Genomic DNA, 23406 nt, shown 5'->3' with positions numbered 1-23406 from the left:
ACTGTAGGCCAACAGCAACTCCACTTACTCTTTAACCAACAGTATCACATAACAGTCCAGGACAACAGTACACACATGTACAACATTACATAATAACCCAAGACAACAATAACACCAAGACACACACATATGTGTACATATTACATTAAAACATCCATTGAGTTATTCACATAGACTTAATATTTTCATTTACTTTTCATTATGTATAGCTGTCTTTCTAGCTTGAAATGTCAACTACTTGTTGAACAGCATTATAACAGATTAAGATTCAAGTGAACACACTGGTTCTTAGTTCCTACTTGTGTTCTTAGGTTTCTGTTCTTTACCAACATGGCTATTTAGACTCTAGGCCTTGGAAGACTATTATTTGGATCATTAGAGCTATTCCAAAAATACTTTTAGAGTAGCAGACATGCATGAAATCTGTGATATACCTCTTGTATTGTTGCACAATATATGTGTAGAATTACCAAAAAAATATTACTTTTCAAACAAAAGTCCTTTTATATGTTTGTGTGTATATGTAGGATTATAAAATGTACCCTAGGTTTTGGAGGTGACTGAAGAAGTAGGACCCACATAGTGGTGGAGATATACCATCTATCAGTCTTAATATCCAATTCACTAGTCTCACATAAGAAGATTAGAAATTTAGAAATTAGGAGAGCAAGATGTGGGTGCTCAAGCCCACAATGTCTCACATCTGTATCACCCTTCACTGCATCCAGACAGTTGTGGGAAGGTGACTGCTTTTCCAAGTTAAAATAAGAATAAGATAAACATAAAAAGATGAAAAAAAAAGAAAATAAAAAATAAGGTACTACCATTTGGGGGTAAGTGAGAGAAAACTTACCTCTTGGAGTTAGTATTCCTGCCCCCTATATGGTAGAGGCATTAATTAGCACAACAGTCACAGTAAACTATCACTTCTGCAGTCACCTCCAAAACTTAGGATACATTTTATAATCCCACGTAGCTTGTACCCTAAGATCTTTTTTAAAAATATGCAGCGTACTTTGTTTAATTTTAATGTGCTTTGCTTATAGCTTAAACATGTATGGTTATTATATATATATACACGCATATTTTGATGCAATAATCACACCTTCTGATTAATAATATATGAAATTTTATTGTTCAGAGTGGAGATGAAACACTTACGGAAAACACAGTTTTTGAGTTGGGACAACGAGCACCAGTATGGATACCTGATGTTCGAGTCACCATGTGTCAGTTGTGTACGAGTGAGTTCACTGTCACCTTTCGTCGTCATCATTGTCGAGCTTGTGGGAAGGTCAGCATTTCACATTACTCATGTAGTTTTCTAAATTTTCACAGTTCCCAAGTAATGAAGCACAAAAAGTTTGTTAAACCAGAACTCTTTATTGTTGGAAACCGTTGATCTATATTAACATCAATACTTTACAGTATAAAAATAGGTAAAACTTCTTGTAGATAGTTTTTGTGAATGAGTCTATAAATGTTTATCTGTGTTTGTGAGTGTAATTTTTTTTGCATCTTATAAGTTTTTTGTGTCTTTTTTTACTGTGATTATTTAGTGTTTTATTTCTATTAACTATCAACAATAAAGGTTTTTCACTTCCCTTCAGGTGGTCTGCTCTGCATGTTCAGCAAGTCGTGCCCCACTTTGCTACCTTGGATTTAGACCAGTAAGGGTTTGTGATGAATGTTTTCCAAAACTCCAACAAGGTAAAAATATTGTTTTCTTATTAATTCATAAATTTGTGAATTTTAGAGATTTGATGTAAAGCCCTTTACTCACCACTAGTAACCTAAAATACAAAGTTTTATTGTGTTTTGTGTTTTCAGTGGTAGTATGTTCGATTATTTGTTTTAAGTTTTGATATATATTGAATGAACTACATCCAACCAGTCTATGTGGAGATGCAAGTTTAATGTTAGAATTTGTCAGAATTACGTTTATACAACAGAAACCATAGAGTCAGCATAGTTTATTTTTGTACAGTTAGTTATTCATGAAGTATCTTATTCTGTTGCTACATATTTTGGTCTGTTGTCTAATGAAATAAATGTGTTTTCCTGTACTATGATTAATAATTGATGTAAAACAACTGCTTTTTATTATGTATGTATATAGATATATACACACACACACATACCCATGCATATATATGTGTCTGAGTGTTTAAATATACCTATCTTAATGTTAATATATTGGATTTCTTTTAATCATTAGCCAAATTAATATGATTAACCTTTTTGATATCACGTTTGTATGGTAAAGCAAACTGTTGAACTGTTAGTTTGAACTTTGTAAGTTGTTTTAAACTACCTACTCAATGTACATGTTCTATTGAGTTTCTTTATGCTAAGATGTACAAATTTTATCACTGGAGTAAAGACAATTTTTTTAATATGTGCCAGGGTAAAAATTATTTTCACAATACTCTTTTAGTCATAATTACCATTTGCATAACTTTTAATAAAATTTAGATCTTCTGTTCTGCATTTTGGTGTGGCACTACATCATCCATACTGTTTCATGTGATGTTGAGGACGGATGTCCTGTGTCTCATTTTACGGAATTCTCCACAAAGAAGTTTAAGCAATTTCACTTGGACTCATTACTCTTGATCTTCAAAATTGTCTTCCTATCAGTAAGAAAGATCTAGTGGCAAAAAGAGCAAGAAAAACGTATTGGGCATACAAGTTCAGTGTAGTGATGCTACCAGATTTGATAAATAATAAATGAGAAAATTAAAATTTCTTGTGTTTTTATGTTGAGTGTAAAACATATAAAGAAGTTCCATTTGTTTTCAACTAGTTGAGTTCTTGTGAGTCAAAAACCTTAAAAAAGAGCTTGTGTGAACAATGTAATTTAAACTGTATGGCCACGCAGAGTAGTTCTGTTTTTGTAATAACTTTTTCATGATCAAGCTAAATTAGTAAGAGTCTGTATTCAAGTGTCCATTTTTTTTATCTATGATCAAATACTTATAAACATTGCATGAAAATGCATGTTAAATTTTGAACCAGACAATTTCAGATACCTACTTTTCTTGTGGCATTTTTTCAGAGTCAGCTTCAAGTGTGGAATTATATGATGTACCAAAAAACTTTAAAAACTTGATCTAGTGTTAATTAAAAATATTAGAAAAGATTTTTTAAAAAGTCAAAAGCTGGCTAGGTGGTTAATGATATTACATTACTCTTAATTTATCTATTACAGATTCATAATCAGAAGTGTGTGAAGTATTATACTCCATGTAAGAACAGCATTTCAGAGAATATTTTGTCTCTTATTATCCAAGCCATCTGGCAAGTTATGGTATTGAATGAATGACCTTTTTGGGAGTGGCTTGTGGGAGGTAAAAGATCTAAAATGCTATTCTTATACACATGTTTTTTGAATATGCTTTTCACAAACTAAGATGAATCTGTGAAAAAAAACCTTTAGTTAATGTGATTTTTGTTACAAATTGTAGGCCTATTGGCTTCTATTACTTCACTCATTTTCGGCTTTTAAACTATAACTGTCACAGAAGAATAATATTAAACAAAAAAATGTATATCACTTAGCTTGTAAGGCACTGCCCTTGGAAAACTTGATAAGACCTCCAAATGATATTGTCAGTGAAATACCATGTACACTGAAGGAACAGAAGAATGTGGTACAGAGATCATACTGCTCAACTGGAGAACAAATGAGTGAAAGTATGTAAATGGAGCAAGGATGAAAGTATGTTTACAAATCCTACTTAAATCATATTAAATTAGGCAATATCACTAGAAGAACCTTGAGGGAACTTTGGAAGAAAGGAGGGCCTGTGCCAAATTCTCCAAGCCTAAAATGGTAGCGGAAGCAATAGGATTAAAGTCTTTGTATTTATGTTGGGGACCTGGTGTTAAAAATAAGTGATACACAATAATTAATAATGATAAGGTATAAATCAAAATTTGCTGCTACCTGTTTCCCTGTAGTTGGTTGTTTAGAGTAGGAGATGATGGAACACTACTTTTGGCTGTGCGCTGACAAATGTGCTACAACAAGAACCCACAGTTAGAAAGAGGATAGCCTGTGCTTTGCCAGTGCTAAATGGCTTTTGCTTTTGAATAAATAAATAAAATAGAGTAATATTAGAATACAACAGTATTTCATTAATATTTTGCTTTACTTTTTTTTAATCATTACTAACTCCTGGACTATGTAATTTACAACAGCATGGGAGTTTGATACAGATAAGTATTTAATTTATATCATTGTTAACACGTGCAGAAGTATCCATTGGTGCTTGATTGGTTGTACATTTTTTATTAAATTATTATATCATTTGAGCATACAAGTAACATACATATGTGGTATTTTTATATACCAAAAAGAAAATGTATTTTTCAGCTAGTTTAATCACAGGATTAAATACCAAAATTTTTAGGATTCATTTGATGATTCGTGAAATTATGTTTACTAAAAAATTGCAAATAAATTAATTTTTCTCAAGGTTGTTATAAGTAAGTTCAGTAAGCCAAATTTATAAAGTTGGTAGAATAGTTGTATTTTAATAGATCTGTGATTAAACTTACTTTTTTACTGAACCTTACAGAGTATACAGAATACTCTGGTGGAGCATCAGAATCTGCAGATACAGAAAGTGACACTCCTCATTCAATGGCAGATTTGAAAGCTCAGTTTAAAGAAAATGTTCGACACACTGGAAAGAAAATAAAACGAAATTTACCCAGTGTGCTGAAGGAGGTAGGAGCATATATTTTTATCAGTTACAATATAATAAGACTAGGAGAACATATAGAAACAGACAGTAATGTGAAGTCTAAAGACTGTTTGATGTGTGGTTGCCAACTGTAATGTGGTGGTACCTCAAAGCATGTTTTAAGATCATTATGAATGCAAAGAATGAACATTGCTTGAAATATGGAAGACTTCTGATTCAGCACAAAAAACAGCTTTGAATAACAATTAAAATGCAATGTAAGTTTCATTAATAACTTGAGGTATTTTAAAGTTTCAGTTTTTCATACTTTTGAAAATCACAGTTTTTTCACTCTTCCAGTGTGTAAAACAGTTGTGGAGGACATGCAGTTAATTGATACAATTGGTCATAAATATGTTTTGGAAGATGAATGGATGAAAACAAAAGGACCGAGTTGTATATGTGATAAGTGAAGAGTTGTAAAAATGTGGTAAATATCTAAATGGTTGAGAAGAAGATGGTTTTTAACATATTTTAAGGAATTATTTCATATTTTCATGATTAATTTTTAATTGTACTTATTTTCTTATGGTTTTAACATTTAAGGTTCGTGCCAATGATCAAGGATCTTCTAATAGTGGTTATTTGCAGAGAAGAGGACGGAGAGGTTGGAAGCGTTATTGGTTTGTCATTAAGGACAAAGTTTTGTACATGTACAAAGCAAGTGAGGTAAGGAGAAAAAAAATTGATATCAATGTTTGTTGTTTTTAGTAAACATAGTAAAATTTTTGATACATTGCTTTTAGCTCTATTTTGTTTTGTAAGGACTTTAAATATGTCTGTTATCATTTTGTTTTTATTTTTAAAATTGTTCATCATATGTATCAATTAAATCTTTCAATATAAAGGTCTTGAACTAATACTTAATGCATATCGTCTTTATATGTATGAAGCTTCAAATTTTCAAGCTTAGCATTGAGTACAAGTGCAATGATACTATACACCACAAGAAAACATTAATAATAGTGTAATTGTTATTATATATTTATATGCACAAAGCACTGTAGTAAGAACCCAAGGTAGTCTCAAAACCAAGTATCTATATGCCCTTTACATAAGTTTTCTTTTGTAAACAATCTTTATTAATATTAAAAACTGACTTGTTTTTAAACAAATGTGGCTTGTGTACAACAAGCTTCAATCAGTTTAGAAAACTGATTTTAGATTTTAAAAGTTGCAAGGACTGACAAAACAAGTATCAAGTTGATGTTCTCCTCTTACTGGAAACTGGATGAATAAGAAAAATGTGAACAAAATTATTGTCAATCTTATTGTGGTGTAATAATACACCAACCTCTCAACAAAAATAAACCTGTTAGTTCATACTGTCATAAATCTGACTTCTTATGTAATTCATTATTGTGATTTTATTCATAGTAACTGTAGTGACAACACAATTTTATTGTTTTATGAAGTACACAGCTAGGAAATGCAAGTCATCTTACTAAAGTAATTGCATAGAAACAATTCAGAATAACTTTGGGCTCTTTAGTACTAAGTGTAAGACACTATTGTTTTGAACATTATATGAGGGAAAACATCTGTCTATTTTTGTATTTTACTAGGCATAATAATAGCAAAGAATAAATCAATAGTCATTTGTTGTTGTTTTTACTCTATTTATGATTAAAATTTCAAGTATATTTGTAATTAGTAGATGATTTTTCTTACTATGTTTGAGAAATTTTAAGAATAACCATGAACTTTTAAAGTCATTAAGTTATTGACTTTTGTTGAAGTATTTACCCTCAAAACTGCAAACAATTTATGGAAGTTTTTGTAACTTTAAAAATCAGTCGCTGGCTTCATGTAAGTTTTATAAATTGTAGAGTTCCATTAATTTTCAATTTAATATGTACATTTACAAATATATGTATATGAGCAATCTTTCTGGGTGATTTTGAAAAGAATAGAAACATTTATTGTGTTTTATATTTCGTCAGGATGTTGCTGCTTTGGCAAGTATTCCTCTTTTGGGCTACACTGTAAAAACATTTACTGAGGTAAATATACCTATTTAAGTCTTGTGGACAGATTACACTCTACTCCCTAGCTTACACCCTATGCTGCCAAAGTAAATGTTTATTATAATAAGTATTTTATTAGATGTTAGTTAAGTTGTAGTTGTAAAAGGTTCAGGCTCTTTCAATGCAAGTAGCAATCCTCATCAAACTAAAAGGACTGTGTTGAAATACAAAACCTAATGCTTGGATTTAAGTAATTTATTGACCATATTTATAATTTCACAATGCAATAGATTTTTATCTTTTTTTTGTAGTTTAAAATGCAAAAGAACTGATACACAAGGGTTTTTGTTTTACTTTGCCTTTAAAATTGCATATATTGATGTTGAAAGTCAAATATTCTATTATTAAAATGTTTTTGTAGTGTGCAAGATTATTGTTATGTATTCAAAATAACTTGAAACAATCTTAGTTTTGTTAAACAACTTAGAAGTTTAACATATAATCATGCATTTTCTTCTTAACCATGAGATGCATAAGTTACAAAGAATTTATTATGCATTTGTGTGATAACTACAATTTTTAAATACATGTGTAAATTTGGAAAAAAAATTACAAAAATGTATATATAATGAATTTTAAGCCAAAATTATTTGTTAAAAAATTGTTAAATTTGTACAGCAATATAAAAAGTTTTATCTAAATGTGATTCTGGGTATATTAAGTAAGTTTATTTCCTATTTTGATGCCTGATTGATGGGAAGTAGATAAATTTTCTATTTTTGAATATTTTTGTAAAATTATTTCAAATTGTAAGGTGCATATTTGAAATTTATTTTGTTTCTTATTCTAAACTTCAAATATGTATCCAATGTTTGTAGATGTCTAGCTGTTTACAGACATACAGACAGATATAAGTTTATATCAAATTAAAATTCGTTAGATTATTAAAAGGTTTGTTTATTTTTTATAGCAAATAGATGAAGTTGATGGAAAGTTACTGTTTCAACTGACACATCCAGGACAGCCTCCTGTTTTGTTCCATGCTGATACACCTAGTTCAGTAGAAAGGTGATTTTTTTTCTAACTCATTTTTCATACAATGAAAGATCACTTAGAATAATCTGTCTTATGTATCTGATACAATTTTCTAAAAATAAATGGCAGTAGTAATGGTATTAATATGCATCATTCTAGAAGCTTTCTTTTAGCCCTCTGCTAGTACAGTAGCATGTCTCCAAATTTGCAGCGCTACAATCAGGGGTTCGATTCCCCTCAGTGGGCTCGGCAGGTGGCCTAATGTGGCTTTGCTATAAGACAAACACACATGCCTTCTTCTAATTCAAATCATATAATAAAATGAATTTTGTACTTCTTTATCTCCTACAGTTTTAACATTCTGTGTTTCTGTTCCATTTAGAATACCCGATATGAGATGTCACATATCGAATTTGAATGTTTTTTCCTTTATTTGTTTTTCATTGTCATCCATAATGTTTAATTTGCAAGCACAAGGGGTGATATTGTGATGTTCATTGAACCTGGTGCTATTTTATCTTTTTTTTTTTTTCATGTATCTGTGTTTTCATAATATCAAATTTTTGGAAGTGTAAAGATAATTCTACTTTTTTTATGCTTAAATACAGACTTCTCTAATAATTCCTAAATTTGTGTTTCATAGATGGATTAGAGCAATGGAGGAGGCAACTGTGTTGGAGTGATAAGAATTTGGGGTTTAGAAAGTAGGCTTCAGAAACATTTTGTGCTTTTTGGTTTCCTCCAATCCATGACATTGTGATACTTCTGGAAAGAAAGATGTTTCACCACAACATGTTTTTTTAATGAAAGAAAACATTACAAGTTTATCTACAATTGCTAATACTTTACTTTGGTTATGAGTTGTTCTTATACAAATTTTGAAATGTTAGGAACTATTTTTACTCCAAAAACTTTGTGTAAATTACAAAAAATGTCGTTATATTTATCCATTAAAATTATGGAAAGTCTTGAAGTAAGAAATAATCACCTGTATTTGGTTAAAAACATTGAAACATATAAATGATGTTATATTTCATTTTAACCTACAAAATAGTAATTTGAAAAAATTTGTGAATGAAACATGAGATGAAAATTGCATGAAATGTGAAAAACAATATATATATGAGACATCATAATATGCCTTTGGTCCTTGCATTTATTATTATTATTTTATTGTATCCTGATTTTTCATAGACCAGTATTTTTCCCATAATATTTACAATTCATGTTGGATAAGGTGGAATTACAAGATTTGAAAAAAATGTCTATCTAGTATTTCTTGTAACAATTTTGTCATTATATAATTTATTGCTTGCAAGATGATATATTAAAGGCATCTACCATATTATTTTAAATGTACATGTGTATACATTTTGAGACAGATTTCTTTTTTCTAATTTTGTTTTCTCCTCTTTTTCTTGGAAGCTACCTTTAAACATGTTTTTGTTTATTCAGTGTCACTTGTAAAATCTAAATTTACTATTTTTAAAAATATAACAATGTCAGTATATATCTTGCCTATTTTAAATTAAATAAATTTATAAAAAGGCAAAATAGTCTAATTAAATTTTTAACTTCCTTATTTTAATTGAATTTATTTTGTTGTAGTGCTTATTATTGCAGTTGAAATGTTTTCTTACATTTTTTTCATTTAATCAGCAATATTACTTTTGGTACCACACAATTATAAAAAAAATTATATAATAACTTTTTTTTTCAGGTAAATTAATTTAGTCATTTTGGTATAATTGCTATTTCAATTTTCATTCAAGGTCTATATGTGGTGTGTTATATCTTGCTTTGGTCCTCAGAAATCTGTTTGCATTATATTTAGTGCCTGATGTCATAGTTGCTTTTTGCAACCACCTGTGAAGTTGTTTTTTAATTCGTTTTCCTTGGTTAAAAGAAAGTGTAGAAGGAAGATTACAATTCATTGGAAAGATCTTTTAACAGAGTTCATCTACATTTTTATAGGTCTGTGCTTGCTTTAAATGGGAAGATGAAATTGGTTAATATTTCAGGGGTTTTTTTGTTTATTTTTTTACTGTATTCTATTTTGCTTAAGAAAATACAGTCACAAGAAGTATTTGAGTTGTGGAAGGGTCAAGTAAAGTAATGGTGGTTGGCTAAGTTCCAAGTACCTTCCAGTACAGGAAGAAAGCTCAAAAATTCAGTGTTATTATAGTGTTTTATGTGAACTAATAAAAATTCAGTATCAAATACTTCCATGCTACCTCATTATACATTAAATGTTTCTTATTGGTCCTTATATGTCCAATTGAAATCTATCATCACTGTATTAATAAAATTTAAATATATGAACAGTAATGAAGACACTATATAACAAGTCTTATAAGTTCCTTCAAATTCTGATGTAAAATGTACAGTTTCTTGAATTCATACAGAATTTTTAAACAGTTCTGCTGTTTAGAAATTATAAAATATGAGTTAAGTTGTTCATTAAATAAATGTTTACAGTAAAAATTGCCATTTGATGCCACACAACTGAATTTGTACTTCTTTATGTACTGTAGTTTCTAAAACCACTACTTGAGATCTGTTTCGACAATGAAAACAGCAAATTAACAATTCTTAAATTTCTTTGGATTGTGATAAAAGTCTTGTACAAATACAAAACCTGTTTTACTTTGTTTTGTATGTGATTATGACACTTAGATCTTTATTGTTAATGTAAGTATGAGGTTAATGATTTCACTGATTTGTTGTAATACACCTCGCTTTATACCTATGGAATTAAAAAACTAGAGGGCCAAGCACAGCCCAGAGGTGTAAGCATGCTGGAATGTGGGTCCGTTGTTGATGCCAACAAAAGAAATGTGCTCTGATCGTTGAGTGTGTGGATGCATTATAAAAGTTGCAGTCAGATCCCACTATTGTCCACAAGTGTTAAATAGCTGCTTTCCCTCTAGTATATCACTTTCAACTTAGGGGTAACTAGCACAAACTGTTTTTGAGTAGGTTGGCACCAAAATCAACAAATAACAGCAGTAAAAATCGAAAATTAAATGTCCTTAATTTGTTTCATTTTGACATGTTTGATTGTATTAGCTTTTTAAAAATGTTTGGAGTAAATTTTGTTTTTGTTAATTATCTAATGCATAGGAGTGTTAAATAAACATGTTATAAGAAATATTTTACATACTTAAAAATATTTGGTTACTTGAAGTTTCTAATCTCAAAGAATAGTTAATAACATGCAAGTAGAGAAAGTGTGTATAAAAATCATAGATATGTAAAGAAATATTAGAATCAATTTGCTTATGTAATTTTAGAAAATGTGTGTAAAAATCATAGATATTGTAAAGAAATATTAGATGCAATTTGCTTATGTAAATAAATATATTTTGCTGAATAATCTTTGCTGGGTTTGTAAGAAAACATGTAAGTAATGAATAGAGTATTAATGATTATACAGCAAGACAATATATGTAAGATTCCAAAACTGTTGAATGTATGCCATCATTGATAAAGACCTACTAACTTGTATATGCATCCACCTTGAAAATGGTTGAATGCAGAAATGGACAATGCAGATTTTACATTCATCCCAAATATTCTCTAGTTTCTGGTCTTTCTTCATTTCTACATCCCAACAATTTTAGAATGTTTTTTATTGTTGATGATATAAGGAAGAATCTATAGTTTTGTCATTTTAAGGGAAGGAAAGACCCCAAAAATAGCTTGAATGCTTTTAAAGAATTGTTTTTTTTTTAAATTCATTCCCTATGAGTCAGGGGTTAGTTATTGGTCTTTTACTGTTAAAATTCAAGGTTCAGTTCCCTGTGGTGGACAGAATCTCAGTGTATCGCTTTGGGCTGAAACAACTTTTTGCATCATGAAGCGTCATTTACTTCATATTTTGGTCAGGTGATTAGAGCCCTTGACTCACATTCATAGGGTTGTGAATTTGAATCTCAGTCCCACCAAACATGCCCATTAAGCAGTAGGAGTTTATAATGTAATGATCACTCCAACTATTTACTGGAAAAAGAGAAGCCAAAAAACTGGTGGTAGGTGGTGATGAATAGCTGCCTTTTATTCTAATCTTTCACCTATAAATTTAGGGATCTAGTGCAAATAGTCCTTGTTTAGCTTTGCATGAAATTCTAAACAAACAAACTGTATATGTGTTTATAATATTCAAACATTTTTCAATATACTTTTTTCTTTGTTTTTATTAGCCATATTTTTGTGCACCAGCAACACCAAATGTGGAGCACGTGTATATCTGATGTTGATTTTATTACTTATCAGAATTTCTACCAGTCTACCCTCAAATCTAATTATATGCCAAAAGTAGAGCATCATCCGTTTATTTATATATATACTAGTTTCCTTTTAGGTACAAGAAAGGAATCATCGGGACCCCAGTCTGTAAAGTTTTTTGAAAGAATAGAGTGATATGGTTCGTCATTTTTTTCTGTATGTTTGTCTGGAAAAGTTACTTACATACTTACTTAGAGCCGATATGGCACTCGAATCACAATCTTATGTGTCGCAGGTTCGAATCCCTGTCATACCAAACATGTTTGCCCCTTTTAGCCGTGGGGATATTATAAAATGACGGTCAGTACCACTATTAATTGGTAAAAGAGTTGGTGATGGGTAGTAATGACAAGTTACCTTTCCTGTAATCTATCACTGCTAAATCAGGTATGATTAGCACAGATAACCCTCGTATAGCTTTGCACGGATTTCAACAAAACAATACTTAGGTGAAAATTATTTGAAACTGATAACTTGTAGTTCCAGTGTATTAGCTTCGCACACAATGTATTCGTGATGTCATATCTGCACCCTGAGAATGGAGAAAAATAAAAGTTCTTCATGACGGGAAACGGAGGCGAAATGGGATAATCGTGACCCCATTGCAAACGTACATGTACACAGAATAAAAATTTCGTGAATTTGGGGGATAAACATTGCGTAATAAAAACGTTTATCCAGTATCATATAACCAAGAGTTCCATTATAGTATGAGTTTGATCCAGTCCATTAATACGTATATAATGATTCAGGCGACTTTGTATGTACAATAAACTTTAGTTTTGCACAGTGAAATAGTCATTCCTAATATTAAGACATTTTAAAGGTGGTTTATATTGGTAGTTTTTATGGCCGCCATATTGTTTGATCACGATTCCTACTATTAAGCATTACCATAATTAACTATGTTATACTGTATAAAGTTTTTCTTAAAAGAATGACCTATTAGGTTATGCAATGTCCTCCATCCATCGAAACCAATCTTCAGTTGAGCTTTTGTAGCTTTTTTATCTTTATCCTAGGAGCACTGATGTTAATACTGAAGTTTGGTTTTTAAACACAGAGTTCTAAAATGAAGAAAAGACGTAGCGTGTATGTATATATGTATGTATGTGACCGAAATAATAGGGTATTGTACCATAAACAAAACTTTATAAAAAAAATTCGGACTTAGATTATTTAAAATTCAGACATATATAAATAAATACGATATGTACAACAATTATTTATTTATCACAGAACACTTTAAAATAAAAGTAGTACTCTCACAAGAAAAACAGCTTTCGCTAGGAATTTAAGTGAGAGTTTTATTATATCTTTATTGGTGTAATTTATAAATATAGTTAAAAACGGAGTTCTTAACTTGTTTTTTTCAATAAAGGGTACTGCTTTTAATATATAAAAATATTACAGTTCAAAATCCCTGAAGACGAGAAAACCCACTTGTGGAGAAAAACATTATGTATGTAAAAACGGCTGGTATGGGTAGAGAAAGCACTACATAAAGAGCTTTCTTTACCCATACTAGCCGTTTTTACATATATAATTACAGTTCATATCAGCACAATCTAAACGCTTTCCGTGCAGTACTTCCCAGACAAATCATTTTTTTAAGAAAATGTTTAACTTTTTTAAAAATGTTTTTCCATGAGGTATGAATATTATGATTAGTAATTACTAGCCCAAACAGCCGCCGTGCGGAGGGTGGCGTTCTTGCTAGTAATACTGCCATACCGCAATTTATGAGCATAACAAAGGGTAGACGGGCCCTTGTTCTGTCGAAAATATGCCCCCATCTAAAAAATAACCCACTTCATTATATTTATAAATCCTTGATTGCCAACCTATTATTACACAAGCATGTGTTTCCACACCGGACACATACTTATAGCAAACAATTGTTTGTTTTTTTAATTTCACGAGGGCTATCTGCGCTAGCCATTCTCAATGATTAGAGGGAACAGAGCTAGTCATCGCCAACTCTTGGGCTACTCTTTAACTAACAAATAGTGGGATTGACCGTCACATTATAACGCCTCCACGGCAGAAAGGGCGAGTATACTTGGTGTGAGGGGGATTCGAACCCGCGACCCTCGGTATACGAGTCGAGAGCCCTAACCACCTAGCAATGAGGACCTAATAAAAAAATAAAAGTAATTTCTGATTTGATAGCAACAAAACACATCTCAATTTTTAAAAATTTTTAACCGCGGTATAACAACTCGTAGAAAAACTTCGAGTTTATTTTTCAAGTGCAAACATTTAGTTAGTAACTCCGTCATCTCTTAATTTGTTTCAAATCTAACTGCAGTTTTGGACTCAGGAGGTCAAACTCGATTGATTTATTTGACCATACCCAAGGTCTCCTAGAGGAAATAATCCTGCCTAAAAGAATTTCAAGTGCCGCAGTCATTGAGTACACCTTTTGTTTTTTCTTATAGCAAAGTCACATCGGGATATGTGCTCAGCCCACCGAGGGTAATCGAACCCCTGATTACAGCGTTGTAAATCCGTAGACTTACCGCTGTACTAGCGGGGGGGGCTTCTCAAAGAGCATCGTAATGAAGTGGCTCAAACGCTATGGTAAGTTATTCTTTGGTAATGGGATAGTATATAAGAAAATTTTAATTGGTGATAAATAGCTTATTATAATAAATGAAATAATGTCAGATTATCACAATAACTTAACTCACCTGCCTGTGTGACATTCTAGTGTTAAAGATAACCAGCCACAAAAGCCTGACATGTACAGGTGAATAAGGCACTCGACTCGTAATCCGAGGGTCGTGGGATCCAATTCCCGTAACACAAAACATGTTTGCCCTTTCAGTCGTGTAGGCGTTACAATGTGACAGTCATTCCCACTATTCGTTGGTAAAAGAGTTGGCGGTGGGTGGTGATGACTGCCTTTTCTCTAGTCTTATACTGCTAAATTAGGGGCGGCTAGCGCAGATAGCCCTCGTGTAGCTTTGCCCGAATTTCAAAACAAACCAAATAAAGACCAGCCACAAAACTGCTTAATTATTATCACAAAAAAGACACCGACCTCGATTTGAAAGGACTGGTGATATTTATTTCTCCGTGAGTATTAGCTAGGGTTCGCTTCATAGCACGAGTATTGATTAAGGAAATGTGAAGTAAATCTGAATTTCGCCAAAGGACCGAGTTTTAAGCTGAAAACGCAAACAGATTGAACACATGATGTAAAGTGGAAACAATATTTATTCCATATCAAATTAAAATCAAACAATGCATACTTGCATAGAGTCTGGATATTCATTTCCCCACTGGATCTGTCAGTTAATCAATAGTGCGAGATTATTTTCTGTTTCAAACAAAATAGAACCAGATGTGGGTTTGTTCTGACGAAAACTGATACTTTATTCAAAGAGAAAACCCTAGTTTTAATAATAAGTAATAAACGTCACCTTGTGATTGGTCATTATCTTACAACATATTTAGGAAATAATCTTTAGATGTCATCCATTCGGCCAGTGAAAAACATTGCTGTCGGTGCCCTATCCTACATAGTGTGCAAAGTTGCAACTATATCCCTGTGAATGAAGTATTTACTGTTTACTGAAAAACAACAGACATAAATGAAACTAGAATAAAACAGCTCAACAATTTTTCAGAATATATATTTTTGTTAAACCTCCAAAGGGCCCGGTATGGCCAGGTGGTTGAGGCACTCGACTCGTAACCCGAGGGTCACGGGTTCGAATCTCGGTCGCACCAAACATGCTTGCCTTTTCAGTCGTGGGAGGCATTATAATGTTACGGTCAATCCCACTATTCGTTGATAAAAGGGTAGCCCAAGAGTTAGCGGTGGGTGGTGATGACTAGCTGCATTCCCTCTAGTCTTACACTGCTAAACTAGGGACGGCTAGCGCAGATAGCCCTCGTGTAGCTTTGAGCGAAATTCAAAACAAACCAAACCTCTAAAGAATCAGACCAAATGAAAATATTTAAATAATTCTATTCATGATGCCATAAAATAACGTTCAGTAAGTCTTGATACAAGATAATAAAAACCCTATAATCCAATCGCTTTCAGAAGATGGATCTTTCTTCTTCAGTTTACCCCTAAACATTTCTATATTAGTAACAGCTGGTAGAATCTCTGTAATATACCTATATATTACGCATTTGAAATGAAAGAGTATGTACATGATATGAGGTCGAACAAAAATAAACACTACTAATAGGCATAGGCACAAAAAAATGACAGAACATCTGGATCATAGCCTCCTTTTACTACCATATTATAGTAAATTGAAGAGAATATTACAACTAAGTATGTTTAAATAACAGAAAATGAAAAAAAGAAGCGTTGATTATGGAAAGTAGACGAAAATAACTACTTTGAAATAAAGTAAAGTCTGTTACACACAATAAGCAAATATCATAATAAACTTTAAAATGACAGAAATGATTCAGACTGAGAAAAACTGCTACAATTTATATTGTTTCTGTAATTGACGGATCAAATATTTGGTTTGACAGAAAGAAATACCTAGAGTTGAATTAGAATACTAAGAAATAATAATAATAAATAAACCACTTGTAAATATAGAAATAAGTATCAGATCATCATAAGTAATGTCTGAAAATTTAATACAGAAAGTGCATCATCATTTTTGTCTTTGTAGAAGGCTTTAATGGCTAAAATATGTAGCAGGACGTGTATAAAATTGTTCAGATAAATAAAAAAAACTAATCCAACTCCATTTTTTCAGATCATTAATCAAATAAACTCTTATGAAGATGGATGTATCTGAAGAGCACATTAGGCATATAATGCATTATGATTTTAAAAAAGGCAATGGTGCAGTAGAAACTTAACTTAATGAAAGAAAATGTCGAAGGTGGTTTCAGAAGCTCAGATCAGGTGACTACACCTTAAGTGATGTGTCACGTTAAGTGATGGTCGTCCTGTTAAGTTTAGTGATGACTTGCTACTGGCTGCACTTGATGAAGATTGTGCTGTAACAGTTGAAGAACTAGCACAGAAGATTAATTCAACCCATTCAACAGTTTATCGTCATCTGCAACAGCTTGGAAAGATGTAAAAACTTAGAAAATGGGTCCCATTATTTGACAAAAGTCAATGTTAGAGCAAGAGTGGACATTTGCATTTCTCTCCACTCTAGTGAACGTAACTCACCTTTTTTGGACAGGTTAGTGACTGGAGATAAAATAAGAATATATTATAAAAATGTTAAGTGCTGTAGACAATGGTTCAGAGCAGGTAAACTGGCTAAAGCACAGCCCAAAACGGACCTTCACCCTAGGAAATCTTGTTAAGCGTTTGCTGGGATATTGTTGGTGTGATCCACTTTGAGTTACTGTCACTCAATGTAACAATTACGCCAGACTTCTATTGTCAACAGTTAGAGCGTTTGAATGTTGTTCTGAAAGATAAAAGGCCTGATTTGATCAATCGTAAAGGTGTTGTGTTACACCAGGTCAATGCACGGCTCCATACAGCAAGGATCACATCTGCAAAGATTGAAGAGCTAGACTGGGAAAAACTTCCACATCTTCCTTATTCTCCAGACCTTGCCCCATCTAATTATCATCTATTCCGAAGTTTGCAGAACTATTTTGATTGAAAAGAACTTGGATCACATGAAGATGTCAGAACTACCTTTCCTATATTCTTTTCCTCCAAACCTCAAGAATTTTATATAAGTGGCATCCAGAAGCTTATGAATCGTTAGCAGGAAGTAATTAGTAACAATGGAATATACATTATTGCTTAAATAACATTAAAAGCGTTTGAAATCCTTTCTTTTTTTTCTGAACCAAAAATCGGACACTACTTTAGAGATGACGTGATACAAGAGGAGGTTGAGATATTGAAATATGTACACTACACCAATAAAGAACAATTGAGGGGTCTTCTAGAAAATATGCTTTACTGCTGTAATACGCAAATACGACACATCACTGTTATAATACATATTTTTGAAAGAAATAAAATATGCACAGTGTTTGAAGATTGATGTTTGTTTGTTTGTTTTTGAATTTTAATACAATGAAATAAAACTTTTATCGTTCATTTCATTTTTCTATTAAGCCTAACGAATAACAGTTGCTTAAGGTTTTCCTTAGATGAAATAAATTTGTTTGAATGTCAATTTTGTATGTTTAGAGGATTTCATTTTTAAAAATTAAGATGCTCGTTTAAACAATTCAAAAGGTAACTTTCCTAAAAATAGTTACGTGGATACTTATATAAATAATATGCAGTCAACCCAATCCCTTGGATCAGAGCATATAAGCAATACGATTGTCTAATGGCTGTTATAGGTATTAAAACTTTAAAAGTACAGAACAACGTTTAGACCTTCATATGAGTCTTTTACAATCGTCTTTTGTCGTACCACATGTTATTTCGATGAGGAAAATTGTATCGTGTTTGTTTTTAAGCAAAGACGACTGACTGTCATTCATTGCAACATTGCTTAAGTTTCAATGCGATGGTTGCATCCAGCTCAAAAGAGCGGTCATGTTTTCCACAAAAAATGCTGGAATAATTCTGTTATAACGTACTCTCACAAAGAAACATTTTGATGGGTGTATGCATAATTTCTATTTTTGTTCTTCCTACGATTAATTGATCAGGAGATACAAAGCGTAAAAGCGTGATAGATAACCATTAGGCTATTATATAGATCAGGGGCGTAGATTCTGGGGGGATGGAGGGTATACATCCCCCCTTCGTTTTAGGTGGGGGGTATGGTGCATACAATCATCCCTCCCTACAGTTTGGTCTGTTGAATTGTTTTATTGCATCACAGGCCTACAAATTGTGTGTTTGTTCTTGTGATTCTCGTGTTCTTACCAATCGAATTACATAATTAGGCCTAGATGTAGGCTTTTTCAGTAGCCGAAATGTACATCTCTGATATAGGCGTGCTTCTAAGCTTTTCGATCTAAGCCAGGGGTTCCCAACCGGTCGCGAAGCCTTGGCAGGGAAGTCGCGTAGCCTTGTTAGAAGTAGCTTGGAATAACATTAATTTTATTTCATCAATTACATTTTCATGCTCTTACATTTGTTTCGTTTCGGTGCAAAGCAAAACGTGTGCTACGTTAGTTCAATGTCATTAGGTGATATTATGGGTGTATGTATGCGTGCCTGTGTGAATGTGTATGTGTCTGCAACTGTATGCATGTGTGTACTAGTGAGTAGCGAGTATGTGACTGCACGCGCATGTACGTATGCTTGTGTGTCTGTTTAGCTGTGATTAAGTGTGTGTGTGCTCGCTGTCGACACGTGAGTCACATGTCCGTTGCTGATTGGTGGATGACGAATCGCACGACTAGCCACGCTCCCTTCCCTCCCAATACTTACCCCATCATTACTCTACCTGCACCCCCCACAAGTAGTCAGTGTAAGATCTACAGTTGCCAAAGCGTTCATTATTCAACATTTTTATTTTATTTTAACAAGGAGATAAGTAAGCAGTAGAGGTGAGTTGTGTCCATGGCTAAACGGCGCAGATACTCAGAATGCTACCTCAACATTGGCTTCACCACTGTGCTCGCATCAAGAAACCACAGTGTGTTTTGTGCCATGCTGTCCTGAGTGCAGAGTCAATGAAACCTCAAAACTCAAGCGTTATCTCGAGACGAAACATCCAGAACACGCAAAGAAGGGTTTGGATTTCTTCAAACGGCATGAACGGTGTCTTAAAAGCCAAAGAATCGATAGAAGTGGGTTGTTTCAGCAGCAGAGTGCAGCCGTAGTGGAAGCTTCATATGAGATTGCATTCGAAATTGCTAAACAAAAAAAGCCTCACACGATTGAAGAAACACTTCTTAAACCCTGTATGATGAAAGCAGTAAATCTTATTCTTGGAGAAGCCAGTGCAAAGAAGATGCAGCAAGTATCCCTGTCAAATAATACTATACAGAGGCGCATTTCTAAAATGTCTATGGATGTGAAGGAACAGGTTTTGACTGAAATCAAGGGTTCCCCTTTGTTCTCCTTTCAGCTCGACGAGCCAACAGATGTAAGTTCATGTTCTCAGTTGCTTGTCTTCGTGAGATACATTAATTCAGGTGACATCAAAGACGAATTCTTATTCTGCAGTGCACTTGAAACCACAACAAAAGCTGATGATGTCATGGAAAAAGTTTCAACTTTTTTTCAAGACGAAGATCTTCAATGGGGAAACGTGTGTGGGTTTTGTACGGATGGGGAACTGGCTATGCTGGGATCGAAATCAGGATTCCAGTCGAGAGTGAAGAAGCTAGCACCTCAAGCAAAGGGCATCCACTGCATGATTCACCGATATGCTCTCGCCAGTAAGACTCTCCCTGCCTATCTGCAGGAAGTGCTTGAATCTGTAATCAAAATTGTAAATTATGTGAAGACTCAAGCACTCAACATTCGCCTATTCAAAGAACTATGCAAAGACATGAATGCTGACCACGAAGTCCTTCTCTTCTACACAGCAGTACGTTGGTTGTCGAAAGGAAACGTTATTAATCGTGTCTTTGAAATGAAAGATGAAATAAAGCTATTCCTGGAGACTCAAGAAAGGAAAGATATTGTAGCTCACTTCGAAGATGAAGCATGGAATAAAAGGGTTGCGTACATAGCCGACATTTTTTGACCAGCTGAACAAGCTCAATTTGAAGCTTCAAGGAAGGGAAACACATGTTCTCCTTTTTTCAAGATAGTCTTCGGGCCTTTGTTTCCAAACTGCAGAACTGGCGTCGGAAAACCAATCTTGGAAACATCGCTATGTTTGAAAAACTTTGTGGAGTGACGGATGAGTCTCAGATCCAACTGGATCAGTTCCTCAAGGATGAGATTACCGAACATCTTCAGTCTCTAGAAAAGGAAGTCGAGCGTTACTTCCCTCAGCTATCACAGGAACAGGAGGCCCTGGTAAGGAACCCATTTTGTACTGAACTTGATGTATCCAGCATCACAGATGATATCCAAGATGAATTTCTGGATCTAAGGAACGACTCTTCAGCTCGTGATCTCTTCAAGGTGAAATCCGTGACTCAGTTCTGGTGCGCTATGTATCAGTCATACTCAAAATTCAGCATGATAGCTTTACGTGTCCTTGTTCCATTTGCTTCTACCTACTTGTGTGAGGCAGGATTTTCCACTCTTGTCAATATAAAACAAAGAATAGGAACAGATTGGATGTTGGAGATGGCATGAGACTGGCTCTAACAAACGCTCGGCCACGAATTTCAAAGCTTGCTGCTGAAATGCAACATCAGACATCTCACTAGATGGGTTGGATAGCTGTTCAAATCTATGTTAATATTATTTTAAGAAATATATGTTCTTTTTGTGAATTCAGGTTGGACCAATGTGATTTAATTTGCTAATAAATAATTACAGAATTTTTAAATATTTTTTTCAGATGTTTCTTTCCCTCTCCTTCACAGAAAATAAAAGAAAAATTAAGCTGCTGATAGTAAGCCCTAAGTAGGGGGTCACATGGGTTTCAAACATTTAGGTAAGGGGTCGCGAGTGCCAAAAGGTTGGGAACCCCTGATCTAAGCGATAGTTCGTAAGTATCAGCCAATAGGCCTAAGTATACATGCAAGTATCGTGGCAACAAGATTACTCTGTGACTGCATGTTTACAACTTTCAGGTTCACGTAATCAGAGATTACCAATTTGCAAATTGAACAGTCCACATAAGTGGTTGCAAAAATCATCCAACCCATTGGGTGTAAAAAATCTACGCCCTTGATATAGATGGATCATTAGTAAAAATAATGCAAACGAAGAATTTTATTTACCCATCTAAGGACAAGATTACAAAATTGGGCCCAAAGTTCTTTGATTAAAGTACATACAGTTAGTTTAAATATACAAAATTCGGTACGTATTTGAATTTTTATGAATATCAATTAAAACTATCAAAAACTGAAAATCTAAAAAAAAAAAAAAAGTTGACTGTAATTGGCCCGGGAACGAGAAAATAGCCATATGTGATCTTTTCTCTTTCATTCATAAGCCCTTACCTGGTGCACAAATACAAATGTTACTGACTTGCGTATTAATAAACTGGTACCAAAAAGAAAAAAAGGCGGTACCAACAAAATCTTATGTACAAATAACTCGAAAATTTGACCCGTTTCTTGTAAGTAGAAATTAGTTTGATGCGTGTATAAGCAAGCTAACAATTTCAAACTGTAAAATACAACATTTATAAATAAATAGCTCATAGATTTGACACCAGAAGTCGCTACAGGTTAAAAATTATTAAAATTGTTTGATTTTTTTGGGGGGGGATTTTGCCCAAAGCTGCACAAGGACTATCTGCGCTAGCCCTCCCTAATTTAGCACTGTAAAACTAGAGGGAAGTCAACACTACCAACTTATGGGCTACTTTTTTATCAACGTCTGTGAAAGGGCGAACATGTTTGGTAGGATGGGGATTCGAAGCCGCGACCCTTAGATTACGAGTCGAACGCCTTAACCCACCTGGCCATGCCGGGCCTAATGATTAAAATAAGACTATTTTTGTATAGTTCCAAAATAATCTAAAATTACAAGAAAATATCAATTCAGAATATTTGTGCAACCCTAAAAATCACTGTCAAATTATGTTAAGTGAAATAAACTGCACTGCTGCAATTTTTACATGCAACATCTTAAATAACTCTTAAATAAATTAATTCGTTTTAACTAGCATTAAGTACTGATAAAAGTAGATTACTTAACGCAGATCAGAACTAAAAATTAACACAGTGATGAATATGGTACTAAATGCCAACTGTTCGATTACTTTAATTCAATAGTGGTATTTGATTGTTATTTTTATTGAAGAAGGCTATTTTACAGCAAAGGTTGAGTTTGAATTTCGCGCAAAGATACATGAGGGCTATCTGCGCTAGCCGTCCTTAATTTAGCAGTGTGAGACTACAGGGAAGACAGCTAGTCGTCATCACCACCCACTGCCAAATCTTGGGCTACTCTTTTACCAACGCATAGTGGGATTGACCGTCACTTTTTAACTTTCCCACGGCTGAATGGGTGAATATGTTTAGTATGACAGGAATTCGAACCTGCGACCTCCTTGCGATTACGAGTTGAGTGCTTTAACCACCTGACCATGCCGGACCTTACAACAAGGGGATGCAACTCCTGGGCCATTTTCTTCACAGTACAGTACATTGGCATTTAAGCTACAAACATCATAATAAAAGTACACACACACACACACATATAACAAAAATAGTAAAAATGAATGTATTATGCGTCTTTAACATTTTAACCAATACCTTTATTAAAAGTAACACAAATGCTATATATTACACTAGCGTTTGTGTAACAAACAGCAGCTAGTTTTATCTTTAATAAGAAGAAACAAAAGAAA

The 23406-nt window shown here is 33.2% G+C and overlaps 1 protein-coding gene and 1 long non-coding RNA gene across 11 annotated transcripts in view; both read left to right on the top strand.

Moving 5' to 3' along the window:
• Positions 1–11129, top strand: part of LOC143235060 (uncharacterized) — a 58064-nt gene extending 46935 nt beyond the window's left edge. For all 10 annotated transcript variants that reach the window (XM_076472833.1, XM_076472828.1, XM_076472830.1 and 7 more), the window contains 7 exons: positions 1142–1294; positions 1611–1710; positions 4584–4735; positions 5298–5420; positions 6695–6754; positions 7689–7786; positions 8397–11129. In XM_076472833.1, coding sequence (XP_076328948.1) covers positions 1142–1294; positions 1611–1710; positions 4584–4735; positions 5298–5420; positions 6695–6754; positions 7689–7786; positions 8397–8436 — 726 coding nt within the window. In that variant the 3' untranslated portion in view covers positions 8437–11129. The remainder of the gene's footprint in view (positions 1–1141; positions 1295–1610; positions 1711–4583; positions 4736–5297; positions 5421–6694; positions 6755–7688; positions 7787–8396) is intronic.
• A 2478-nt stretch (positions 11130–13607) lies between these two features.
• Positions 13608–18046, top strand: LOC143234043 (uncharacterized). Its single transcript, XR_013018482.1, has 2 exons — positions 13608–14623; positions 16780–18046. It is a non-coding gene; the product is annotated as an uncharacterized LOC143234043 (long non-coding RNA).
• The last annotated feature ends 5360 nt before the right edge of the window (positions 18047–23406 follow it).

The sequence above is a fragment of the Tachypleus tridentatus genome, chromosome 12 (assembly GCF_004210375.1).
Source record: "Tachypleus tridentatus isolate NWPU-2018 chromosome 12, ASM421037v1, whole genome shotgun sequence".
In the NCBI taxonomy this organism is placed as follows: domain Eukaryota; kingdom Metazoa; phylum Arthropoda; class Merostomata; order Xiphosura; family Limulidae; genus Tachypleus; species Tachypleus tridentatus.
The sequence above is the reverse complement of the archived record's forward strand: the minus strand, read 5'-3'. Positions and strand labels throughout refer to the sequence as shown.